This window comes from Lytechinus pictus, unplaced genomic scaffold (assembly GCF_037042905.1).
Source record: "Lytechinus pictus isolate F3 Inbred unplaced genomic scaffold, Lp3.0 scaffold_19, whole genome shotgun sequence".
Taxonomy (NCBI): Eukaryota; Metazoa; Echinodermata; class Echinoidea; order Temnopleuroida; family Toxopneustidae; genus Lytechinus; species Lytechinus pictus.
In genome coordinates this window covers 3866282-3879989 of record NW_026974140.1, presented here as the reverse complement: position 1 = coordinate 3879989, position 13708 = coordinate 3866282, and the positions used below count along the sequence as shown (strand labels likewise).

General features: G+C 40.0%; 1 protein-coding gene across 1 annotated transcript in view; it reads left to right on the top strand.

The window, feature by feature from the left end:
* The first annotated feature begins 7842 nt into the window (after positions 1-7842).
* LOC129261190 (protein SDA1 homolog) overlaps positions 7843-13708 on the top strand; it is a 42114-nt gene continuing 36248 nt past the window's right edge. The window contains exon 1 of the mRNA XM_064114232.1: positions 7843-8289. Coding sequence (XP_063970302.1) covers positions 8200-8289 — 90 coding nt within the window. The 5' untranslated portion in view covers positions 7843-8199. The remainder of the gene's footprint in view (positions 8290-13708) is intronic.

Here is a 13708-nt window from a genome sequence, read left to right as displayed (position 1 = left end):
AATTGGAAGTCATTTCCAGTTACCCAACTGGTTCCAGTTAGGATTTCCAGTTGCCCAACTGGTTCCAGTTGGGATTTCCAGTTACTCAACTGGTTCCAGTAAGAAATCATTTCCAGTTAGTCATTTCCAGTTACCCAACTGGTTCCAGTTAGGATTTCCAGTTGTCCAACTGGTTCCAGTTGGGATTTCCAGTTACTCAACTGGTTCCAGTTAGAAATCATTTCCAATTGGAAGTCATTTCCAGTTACCCAACTGGTTCCAGTTAGGATTTCCAGTTGCCCAACTGGTTCCAGTAAGAAATCATTTCCAATTGGAAGTCATTTCCAGTTACCCAACTGGTTCCAGTTAGGATTTCCAGTTGCCCAACTGGTTCCAGTTGGGATTTCCAGTTACTCAACTGGTTCCAGTTAGAAATCATTTCCAATTGGAAGTCATTTCCAGTTACCCAACTGGTTCCAGTTAGGCCTTTTCCAGTTGCCCAACGGGTTTCAATTGGTTTCAACTGGAAATTGTTAAATTCCAGTTAAAACCAATTGAAACCAGTTAAAACCAATTGAAACCAATTGAAACCAGTTGGAAATCCAACTGGTTTCAATTGGATTTTGGTCCTGGGTAAGCTTGTATCCTAATTGGCTCTGTCCATTGTGGATCCGTGGCAGTTCAGACGGCTTTCTGTATCCTACGCCTACGCCTACCATCGAAACGAACGAAACGAACATGACCATCACACTGACCTCCTCTTCGAACGCTCCTACTCTTCAAGCTCCTGCTCTTCAATCTCTGGCACTGTTCAGGAAACTATCTAGAACTCTGGAAACAAAACATCGATTCCAACTTCATAAAGAATTTCTGTTGAAATACCAAGAAAATAATGTAGTACCCAAAGGACTCTCCCTCAACAAAAAATGCGCACTTGGCCCTGATACTACGCAGTGGCTTAATACCCTTTCTGAAGCATCCCAACAATTACGGGATATCGCTATTGAAGTTGCCGAACAAAGGCTCACATTACTTGAAACTGAAATTGAGTCCATAAAGACTGAACTATGGACTAAACTAACACCTAACGAATATCATAAAACTTTCAGTACCATACAAACAGAACTCAACAGACATAAAGACATACTGCACAACAAAAAACAAGACAAACTACGCCGAGACATTCGCACCCAACAACAGACTCGAAACCCCACCAATCAACAAAACCATACCAACAACAAACACCAACCCCGATCAAAAATACGCCGATTTCGCAAACGACAATACACGAGCAAAAGAAGAAGACACCAACGCGAAAATCGACAAACACCCCACGACACCACCCAACCCCCAACCCTTCAATCTCCATCAACCATTGTCAACCTCTCCGATCACGCACTAACACCCGCAGAAACCTCCCTCCTATCGAAAGGGCTAAAATTCTGCCCTGTCCCCACACACACAGACGAACACCAACTAAAAACAGACATTGACGCATTCAAACGCCGAATGCTCTTGAAAACACACTTCTCCCAGAAAAACACCACACAGACAATCACAGATAGAAACAACACCTCAACTCCACATCACAACAACTCATCAGACGATGAGCCTGAAATCACATTACCCAAATCACTTCAAAAAAAGAGCACATGGACACCGAACGTACATAACCCCAAACTACATGAATATCTTGACACCATACAAACAGAAATCAATGACTTAACACTACAAGCAAAACAAAAGAAAAGGAAAAACAAAGACAACCTCACACGGGAAGAAAGAAGTGCTCTACACAGCCTAATGAATAACGACGAAATAGTCATAAAACCGGCAGACAAAGGGTCCAGTGTTGTGATTATGTCCAAATCCGCATACATAGAAGAAGGGAATAGACAGTTATCTGACACTAAAACTTACCAAACCCTCCCCAGAGATCTCACACCAGAACATGTTCAAATAGTAAAAAACGCTATTTCGTCTACTGATATAGATGACGACCTAAAGAAACTCCTAATCCCCAAAGACCCGCGTACCCCAAACCTTTACTTCCTACCTAAAATTCATAAACCTAATAACCCCGGACGCCCAATCGTATCCGGTTGCGCATGCCCCACAGTCGAGATCTCCCGATTTGTTGATGCCCACCTCCGCCCACTTGTCCACCAACTCCCATCATACCTCCGTGACACAACCCACTTCCTCCAACACATACGAGATATCAATCACAACCCCATCCCAGCTCGCTCTACCCTCGTCACAGCTGACGTCACTTCCTTATACACCAACATACCTCACAAAGAAGGTATCAAAGCTTGTCAAAAAGCGCTGGACTCTCGAAAAAACCCATACCCACCCACTGACCACCTTATCCGTCTCCTACACCTCACATTGACCCTCAATAATTTCAAATTCAATGGAACCCACTACTTACAAATTCAAGGCACCGCCATGGGTACGCCCGTAGCCCCCTCATATGCTAACATATTCATGGGTACAATTGAAGAAAAACTACTCCACGGACAAAAATCCATCTTGAACGGCTCTTGGAAGAGATATATCGACGATATTTTTTTCATTTGGACCGCATCCCCCCGACTTCTCACCAAATTCCAAAATGATACCAACTCCCTCCACCCCACAATTAAATTCACATTTGAAGCATCCCGCTCTGAAGTCCCTTTCCTTGACACAACTGTAAGAATGGACAATAACTTAATAGAAACTGACCTACACACCAAACCCACCGACTCCCATGCTTATCTCCTCCCATCTTCCTGTCACCCCCCTCACATCTTCAACAGCATCCCTTACAGTCAAGCACTCCGCATCACACGTAACTGCTCCCAACCCATGCGCCGCGATTTCCACCTTAATGCACTCCAACAACACTTCACACAACGTAACTACGACCCCAAACACACTCAGGAACAAATCGACCGCGCACGTCAAATCCCACGTGACCAATTACTTAATAACACCAAACGCCCCCCTTCTTCCCGAACCCCCCTAGTAGTTACCTATGACCCCATCACAGCTAAAATCCCTCGAATCATCCACAAACACAACCCAACATTATCAGAAAACCAGCTACTTCATACCACCTTCCAGGACCCCCCCATGGTAGCCTTCAGGAGAGCCCGCACTTTACGTGACCTCCTTACAAAAGCGGCTGACCCCACACCAAAACACAACAGACACAAAGACAACGACAACAATAACAGCATCAACGGCTTCCGCAACTGCCAATCAAAAAGATGCATGTTACACAATTACACAACAGAAAATCAAACATATACCAGCACGATCACCGGCCAAACATACCCTATCAATTCACAACTCAATTGCAAATCTGAATGGATCATATACCTCATCACATGCAAAAAATGTCATAAACAATACGTTGGTAAAACAGAAAACACACTCTACACCAGATTCAGTAACACCAGATCAGAAATCCGCAACTACAACCGCACCACCAATCACAACAATAAAATCATCCCCTATGTCCTCCACTTTAACCTCCCTGATCATTCTATAAACGATGTTTCAATCATGGCAATAGAACAGATTAACAATAAATACCGCTCAATCATCTTACACCGAGAATCATACTGGATCACCACTCTACGCACCCTCACCCCAAACGGAATCAATGTTGATAATTAGAACCAATGACCCATTGCATGCCCCACACACGCACACACACGCACATACACACACGCATTCACTTCACCTCACTTTACCTCATACCTGCACACCCAGTCGACACACTCTCACTGACACTGGAATTATAGGTAACCACTTTTGTATTTGAATTTATCTGATCTTGTGTAATATATACATATTCATATATATGCATAATAATGTTTGGTAATTATTAAACCCGTTACATACCTTTTCGACCTATTTCATTGTTTAATTTACAGTCTCACCCGCCCCAACAGGCCACTTCATATAGTTTAATAGCCACATCTCTTTACCCCTATACAGTTTGGTATGCTTTTAGTATCTTGATCACTTGATTATATCTGATTATTTGATTGATTATTACAATTTCTTTGCTCCTCATGGCTGTATGTTTATTTTGCTCCTGATGGCTGTATGTTTAATCTGTTATTTTGTTTATTATGTTGCTTACCGCTCAAACATCAATATAAATTACACGTATATATTTCCCCGCGCATGACAATGTACCCTTTTATGTCTCAAACTACAACTTGTATCACCAGTTACTTGAATACTATGTAAACGGATCAATATAGTTATGTACCCAAATACAAGATACAATATTGAAACGAGTTATCATTTTACTTGAAACATTATCCTCATTTTTTCACAGTATTACCTGCACAAGACTCACTACTCCTCATGATGAACAGAATCCCAAGTTAATTTCAATGCCGGTAAATACCTTGTCCTTTCACACACTTAAGTTTCCCAATCGTTTCTATTGTATTCCACCATCTCGTTCAAGTCATTACCCCCTCTGTTGTTATTTTTTGTTATCTTACTATAATCCTTCTGTTCTGTACTCAACCCCCTCTGTTGTTAATTTCTGTTATTTTTGTTATCTTAGTGTAACCCTTCTGTTCTGTACCCTTTGTTACACATTTACTTTGTTATTTCGACCTTATTTGTATGGTTTGTTCTGTTTGTTTCAATGCATTATAGGCCTGATGAAGGCCCCATTGGCCGAAAGCTTGTAATAAAGAGATACATGGAAGCTACGTCTTGCGTTGATGCTGAATTATTTACAAGTGTACATAGAACATGACGCGCTGTAATACACGTTATGCAAAGGGCCCTCTTCTTTTATATATATATATATATATATACATGTATATACATGTATAACTTCACACATTTATATATATATATATATATATATATAAATAAATATATCTTTCTTTGTGGTCGATTTTTTTTTGGGGGGGCGGGGGCTTCAGTCCCCGAAAGCCCCCCTAAAACCGCGCCTATCTGATTAATTTGCACTGGTCAGCTCCGCCCCCTCCCTGTAGGCAGTAGGCACAGCTCATTGTAAAGACGTTTACAGTAATTTTGCATGACATTCCTTTATATTTTTTTATAGATAGGCCTATTATCCTATATCAAGTGAGTGAGGGACATATATCGCGACTATTATTTGCATACCACTGCTGTGACTGCATAATTCGTAATAGTGAAACTTTAAAATGTCATCACTCATAACTTTTTTATATTTGATTTCGATGAAATTTTCAGCGTTATGCTTGATTTTCTCTAATGATTCAATTCAACATACTAGTAGTTTCTGGGTTGGCCGACTTGACCTTTATATGAAGTTATATTATAGGGCCTTTAGGCCTACGTATATTTGATGCTATATAAGTCAAAGTGGTAGGCCTACGTCTCACGTACTTTGCAATCCAGAGTATTTTTTTAAAATCTATTTTGTATATTAACTGTGAAGAGATTTTAGTCTTTATTTAATTTAATTTAATTTAATATAATTAATTAATCAACCAATTAATTAATTAATTATTTTTTTTTATTCATTTATTTATTTATTTATCTATTTATTTATTTATTTTTCTATTCATTTATTATTCTCCACTCGTGGGCTGGATGGCCCTCTTAGCGCAACCACATAGGCTGTTCTACGGTGCCAAACCTACAAGTAAAAACAAATACATATATAAAGAAAACATAAACCAAAATAAAAAGTAATACATACTCCGCCTAGACAAGGCTGTTTGATATTTTTAACAGTTGAAAATGTTTTTACTGAAGAATAAGACAAAATAAAATTCCCGGGGCCAGTCAAATATATTGCTGTACCCCCCGGGGGGGGGGGGGCACTTACATTGACGAGTGGATACCATGCGCGACCAAAAAAAAACACGTAAAAAGGATGTCTTTTTCAAGATGGGGCACGTTACGTATGTAACGTAATAAGGGTGTCAAAAACACTGAAATAATGAAAAAAGGGTATCTATTTTCGCTAGGAAGGCTATACGTGTTTAGGGTCAAATTTGCGAGAGAATAAAAAATTAAGACTAAAATGTTTTATAAAGGATGTACTTTTGCCCCAAGAGTCAACAGGGGCCGCGGAACCGGGGGGGGGGGGCTTCAGCCCCCCCCCACTTTTTTCCAAAATCGTGTACAAAAATGTAAAAATGACCATATGATTGTGATTTTTAGCATGGTCAGCCCCCCACTTTTGGCTCAGCCCCCCCACTTTGAAAACCGTTCCGCGGCCCCTGGTCAACACTACGTGTTTAGAAGTATGATTTGCGCGATGTGTGGGAGGTGCACGAGGCTGTACTATTTAATATATAGGTAAAGGTAATATAAAACCGATCGACGTGACATAGCAATTGAAATATCGCTGTTTACTTGTTTAGGGGTTCAATTCACTTGCCAATAGTATCGTTTTGTTTCCAATACTTGTTAAGGATAGGGTTTCACACGCCAATACTTGTTAAGGGGTGCATTTTCAGGGGCGGATCCAGCTTTTTATAAAGGGGGGGTTGGGATGGTATGCGAGGGAGCGTAGCGACCGAGTCCAAGCGAGCGGAGCGAGCGAGGGGGAGGGTGTGGGAGGGGGGTGTCCCCCCTCCCACAGTAGGGACAATTTTTGAAAATCTGTGTGTGAAAATGGCGTTTTCTAAAATTACAAGTTTAAAAAAAAAGATAAGATTTAAAAAAATGGTCCCCGGATTTTTTTTTTGGGGGGGTTGCAACCCCCCCAACCCCCCCTCTAGATCCGCTTCTGATTTTCAGAGAGTGGAAAATACGTGTTTAGGGTGCTTTTCGAGACCCCATGGTCGCGCATGGTATCCACTCGTCAATGGAAGTGGCCCCTCCAGGGGATCGAGCGTTTCATGAAAGGACTTGTCGGACGTTTTATCTGACAAGTCCCATTTTATCAGACAGTTACTATAGTAACAGTGCCTCTCAGCCAATCCGAATCAAGGAAAGATGTCAGATCTGACAACTTGTCGGACAAAAATGTTGATGAAACGGTCCCCGGGTGCTGTACCACTGATCTCTCCCCTTCCTAGCTAGGGGAGAGATCAGTGTGCTGTACACATGCGTGACCCCAAAAACGCGTCGGGCAAACGTGTTTTTTTGTAGGGTATGTTTTTTCCCCGGGGTCATATATTCTGGCGACAACTTGTTTAGGGGCCAAAATGTGTAAATAAAGCAGGCGAAAAACTTGTTTTGATGGTTATAAATGCATTCAGAGAAAAAACACGTATTACTAGGGGGTGTTTGGAAATAATTTGGTCACGCATGTGTACATCATACATTTGACTGCCCCGCCCCCCCCCGGATAGAATTACGGCTTTCTTTTTTGTATTTATATGTTTTATTGGGTCAACACGGACCAAGAATAAACAAAAATAACAAATCAAACATAATTAAACTATTTACAAATATATATAATCATATTAGGACAAAGAAAAAAACATCATGATAGTAATAAAAAAAAAGAAAAAGCGGAAAGTTTTATGCAATGGCACAGACAACATGATATTTAACACAACTTTGATGGCAAGTACGGTATTCGTATGATTATGCACAGTTAACAGGATAAGTACAAAGATTCATGTGCAGATGACAAAAATTATAATTCAAACTTCCATTTCTTAAAATGAGCCGCGAGTTTGTGTCTTTTTTGGCCATACAAAAAAAATCTAAATTAATGCTCCAAAGTTTGGATCAACTTTGCTGAATTTACAAATGAAAATGAAGTACTTCAATTATAACATTAAGTAGGATATGAACTTATTATCCGGATCACCAAACATTTTTCTGAAATTAGATAAAGTAAAATTGGAATTAAACTTCTTTATTAAAATAGTTACTAGTCTCGCCACAGGGGTGAAACCTTTTCACAATCACAAAATATATGAACCGATGTTTCAGGGAATTTGTTGCAAAATTCACTCAAAGGGAAATCTTTCCTTTTAATCTTAAAAAGAAAATCATTGAAGGCAATGCATTTGTGAAAAACTTGAAATAAAAAGAACGAATTTTAGTGTCTATAATTACGGCTTTCTTGATTTAACTTTGAGGATCATCGAATATCGGATAATATTTTGAGCCACAAAACTAAGGATATAAAGTTGACGCAATAGCTGGTAATACTAGTAATAGGCTATAATAGCAGCATATTGGTCGCCAATTGCCGACGTGAACCACGTGAATGTCGTCAGCTGCGGAGCAATAAAAATGAGCGGAAAGAACAGGAATCAACTCCCCAATAATCTGCCCCAGTTGCAGAATGTCATAAAGCGGGATCCAGAGTCATATACAGAAGAAGTAAGTATTTTTATTACTCACTAATTCGATTATGATTTGTATGTCTATATGTGGAACATATTACTGTAGCACCACGCGTGTAGTTTTATGTTATGCCATAGTGAGTGATTGTATTACCGACCGGCCTTGTATTGTATTTGTATAAATTGTAAGCTTGTATTACCGAACGCGCGCATCATACGCATGTTACGGTCTTAGGCCCGTATTCTGAAGTCGGGTTTAACTTAAACTCAGGTTTAAAGTTGTGGTTTAAGTATGGACAGGCAGGACAGCCAATTGTTACATAATCACTAACATAGTAGAGATATCATACTTCAGCTCAATCGGCTATCAAATCATTCATAATTGTGTAGGAAGTATAAATAGATGATTGTCTTCACCATTTATGAATCAGGCAAGAGCACAGTAAACATAAGAAACATACAACTTAATAAAAAATTTGATACTTTTGGCCTCCCATACTTAAACCACTACTTTAAACCTGAGTTTAAGTTAAACCCGACTTCACGGGCCTTAAAGTACTGTAAACTGCTGCTATGCCTATAGCGTAACTCGCTCCCTAGCTTATTGAATATGTGTCCAGTGTGTGTGCGCGCACTGCCTCTGTGTTGTTTGGTACCATTATTTGTTGGCGACAACGAACGTAGATTGCAGCAACACACAAGCGTGTTGCTCTAAGTCTAAGGAAGGTCAACTCGATACGCGCATGCAGCTGAGGTACGCGCATATTTTATCATTTATGCCAACGAAATCATACGCCGATCCAATACAACAACAAATTGGTAGCGATCACGAAAACAATATGAAAGAATATGACTACAACGATATCAAAGATAACATTAAAAAATTATGTTAGAAATTAGAGAATATACATACATTTAAAAACATACGTTGATATTTAAAACTTTACAAATACAAGTTTTAGAAACTAAATCATTACCAAATCGGTGATTGTTGTTATCAGCGATTTCACCAGACGGCTGTATTAGGTGATTTGCGTCGAGACGATTTTGTGATCACTCGCAAAGCATTTCGGGATTGAATATGACCACCTTATTTTCTCTGAGCTCTTCGCTGAACCCATCATCACAGTGCAGCTGCAGCGCAGCGCGCAGCCAATGCAATGCATCCAATGCATGGGGTTTTTTCGCCGTCCATAGTCTCGGACTCGAAGTTGAAATTTAGATCCGGATTTCGGGGAAACAGCGCCTTTATTTCAGATTTATAGATTTAAAAGTCGAATGAAATTAGAAATTTTAAATCTAACCTTGAACAATCATCGTTGATAAACATCAGCCCTGAAGCAATTGCACTTCAAATCAGACTAGGCAAATTGGACGTCATTGTCTATGTTGCTAGAAGGTCTATGACGAGTCGCCTGAAGCCCCAGCGCATCATCAACGTCACTAGCTAGCTGCGCGACCGGGCCAGACTCGGCGCACCTAGGCCAGAAAAATGACCTCGATTATTACGGTGGTTGTCTATGCATTTATTAGTGGTGCAGCGAAATTCAGCAGAAGAAAATAAGAGATATGAGGTATCCTCGTCATAGACTTGATATTCCAAAATGAGGAAAAATGTCAAAATCATGATTATTTAAGTTAAATATTTTCTTTAAAAATAAAAGTAATATCTTTAATATTTATACCCAGAATAACCGATCTAATAATTGTTCATTAAAAAATATTTGAAATTAACAAATGAAAAAAAATCAACTCGACAAATTTCCCCAAACCCCACCTTATTTTTTAAAGTGGTCACAAAATTCGAGCGGAGTTGACCTTCCTTAGAGCAACACGCTTGTGTGTTGCTGCCCTCTACGTTCGTTGGTTGGCGATATTACATGCAGATTGCAGATATATCGACCGAATGAACTTATGAAGTGTATTATATCGTATAAATTCACTCCTGCAAATGCAATTATATAATTACTCCCTAATATTACATAACCGATATAGTACTAGTAGTACGATTCTTTTATGGAAATTGGTGGTATACCCAGTTGTTGTGTGTCCGGACAGGTTGTGTGTCCGGACGATCAATTTTAGAAAGTCATTTGGAAAAATTTACAAGCGAAGTTTCATAAATTTTTAGTACAAAATGTTAGGAAATATTATAAAGAACAAAATAGAAGATGATTACAAGTATTGAATTCATATTTTTAGTGTAATCCAAATACAAAAGAGAAGGCTTCAAAAATATAAAGTGTCCGGACACCCGACCCCCCATCCTACCATTTACTGATGTGATTTTCTCGCACCAACTCCCCATTCAGTGCGGGCGTGTACATTATTTATTTGCAATAGAAGTTAGAATACTGTTTCGCGAACTTACCCGGCGAGTTGCAGGTTAAGCCCGAGTCGCTTATAAGATCGTAACAGACGCATCAGAAAATAATTTTATAATATGCTCAAAATTTTGCAACATCCTTCCATAGAGAACTTGAATAGAAAGATGATGAAAAATTGTAAAAACACATTTTCAATAATATTAATATTCTTAAAATAATAAAGTATGGTCAAAATAGCTCATCAGTGATTTTGTTGTTTTCTCAACTTTTCCCATAGAAAACACACGTTCGGTAATACGAATTACGATACCTTTTTCAAGTGACCAAAATATTTCACATGCGAAGAGGGGTCCGATTGGAAGCTAATATCGTAAAAAGGAAAAAAACGATTTCGGCAAAATTTTTACATATTTTAAATTTAAAACTTGGTACTTGGTACTTGGTAGGAATCCTCCAAAAGACGCCATAAAGGTGTTTAAACTGGAGGTGTGTCGTGTACGGTCACCAACTTAAGGTTCCGGTTTTAAGGTTTTTTTGGAGTGCTGACTTATAAAGGTTCGTAAGGATGGTTGGGATATAACTGAGGAGGGGAGATGGTTCCAGTCTTTGACAGTCCTCGGAAAAAATGAGTTTGCATGTTTATCTGTTCTGACATGTTTGATGCAGAATTGTTGATCATGACCCCGTCTTGCTCGATTTTCCTTCGGAGAGATGTATTCCTTGTAGTTGACGTCCATTAAACCATCGATCATCTTGAATAAACTGGTGATTCGGGAACACTGTCTTTCCTCTTGGAGGGGGATCCAATCCAAGGAGTCCTTCAGAGCAGTAACACTTGAGTCTTGCCCATAAGTGTTGGTGGTGAACCTAGCTGCTGCATTCTGGACCCTTTCGAGATCTTTTATGTTTGTAGTTGTGTAAGGATCCCAAGCTGAAGACGCATAGTTAAGATGAGGCTTAATCAGCATAGTGTACAGCTTCTCCTTCGTCTTAGATGAGGATTGGTAGAAGTTCCTTTTCAAGAAATTAAGGACTTTCATCGCCTTTTTTCTTGAATTCTCAACCTGTTTATTCCATCTCTTGTCCTTCTGCAGGATGATACCCAAATATCTGCTGTGGGAAGTCTCTTCGAGGTCACTTCCCATCATCCGGTAGGATGCTTTGGCCGGATTTCTGGCTCTTGTGATCCGCATCATTGTGCATTTACTAGGGTTAAACGCCATTCCCCAGGTCTTAGCCCAGTCGACCAGAGTGTTGAGGTCCGTTTGTAACTGATCCACATCTTTAGATGATCTAATGGTATTGTAGATTAGGCAATCGTCCGCGAAGAGTCTGGTGGTACTCTTCACCCCATTCCCAATATCATTTATATGGAGAAGAAATAGATGGGGCCCGAGTACTGTGCCTTGCGGAGTTCCACTGAGTACAGGGACCCAGTTCGAGCATTCACCATTTACTATAACCCTCTGATATCTCTTTGTGAGGAAGGATGATATCCATTTCTTGGTTTTAGAGCGAATCCCATAGAAGTCCAATTTGGTAAGGAGGCTATGATGTGGCATGACATCAAAAGCTTTCGAAAAGTCCAAAATAGCTACATCAGTTGTAAGTCCAATATCAATGTTCATGGTAAAATCATGGGTTGTTAAGATAAGTTGAGTCTCACAGGATCTTGCCTTTCTAAAAGCGTGCTGATTTTCAGACAGTATGTCCCATTTTGTTAAGTGAGCCATTAGGTTTGAATCAATGATATGTTCCAGTAACTTACAACAAACACTTGTCAACGAGACAGGGCGATAATTTGCTGGGTCCATGGTTGACCCCTTTTTATGGATAGGCGTGATATTTGCTTTTCTCCAATCCTCTGGGAGGTCGCCCGAGTCGAGAGACTGCTGGAACAAGTGTTGTAATACGGGAGCAACTTCATCTGCTGCCAACTTCAGAGCTTGATTTGGGATCTGGTCTGGTCCAATAGCTTTTGAGGTATCAATATTCCGCAGTAGTTTTCTTACTCCTTCAGTGTCAATGACGATAGGCGGCATCTCAGGAAAAGGATTTCCAGGCATTATTAAGTTAGGACTTTGACTCTGACGATTGAAGACACTTTCAAACTGTCTTGACAGGGCACAAGCTTTGTCTTGATCCTTAGTGAAAAGTTGATCGTTGACTTTCAAGGGCTGGATACCCACGTTGTCTGTCCTTGTTGAACGTATATATCTCCAGAAATTCTTAACACTGGCGTTATCAGTTAGGTCCTTAACATACTGCCTATGTGCAGACCGAATGGATTTATTAGCTAATTTGCGAATCTGTATGAAGTTAATCCAGTCTTGATGTGACTTAGATCGCTTAGCCTTAATGTAAGCCTTTTCCTTCTTGCTACATAGGCGCTTGAGTTTTCGTGTGAACCAAGGTTTGCGAATGTTATCCTTAACTGTCTTAGTAGGCACTGTGTCAGATACTATTGACTTCAGTGTGTCCCTAAACCATGACCAATTTTCCTCAACAGATTTCAGCTCGGGGTGTCTTTTAAAATAATCTGTACGCAGTTCCTGGGTTTTGGTTTTAAAGTCATCAGGAACTACACTCTTCCACAGAGAGATCTTTCGTGGCGGTTTCTTGGGAAGATTAGTGATGGTGCTGAACTTTGCTTTAACGGTGCAATTATCACTAAGACCCGCGACTGGCTTGACTTCTTTCATCAGGGAGGGATGTGTTGTTAACACAAGATCCAGTGTGTTCTCGGTTCCATTTTGGTGGTGCCTTGTGGGAAAAGTCACCATCTGGGTCAGATGATTGTCGTCGATTAAGTTTAACAAGGACTTTTGGAGGTTCCCTTTAGGTGAGGTTACATCATCATCAGCAGTCCAAGTCAATCCTGGGACGTTAAAATCACCACCAAGAATAACATGAGGAGACCTGGTACAACTGTTGATCTTAAATAAACTTTCTCCCAACCTATTAATAGGGTTTATATTTTCTCCCGGTGGTCTATAAAATGCACCAATCAGGATAGTCTGGCCAGAGAGGGAGGCTTCACACCAGACAACTTCATTTTCCTCATCTACAAGATCTTTCCTTTCAAAACATGGGACCTTTTTGTTGATGGCTACAAAGACTCCGCCTCCA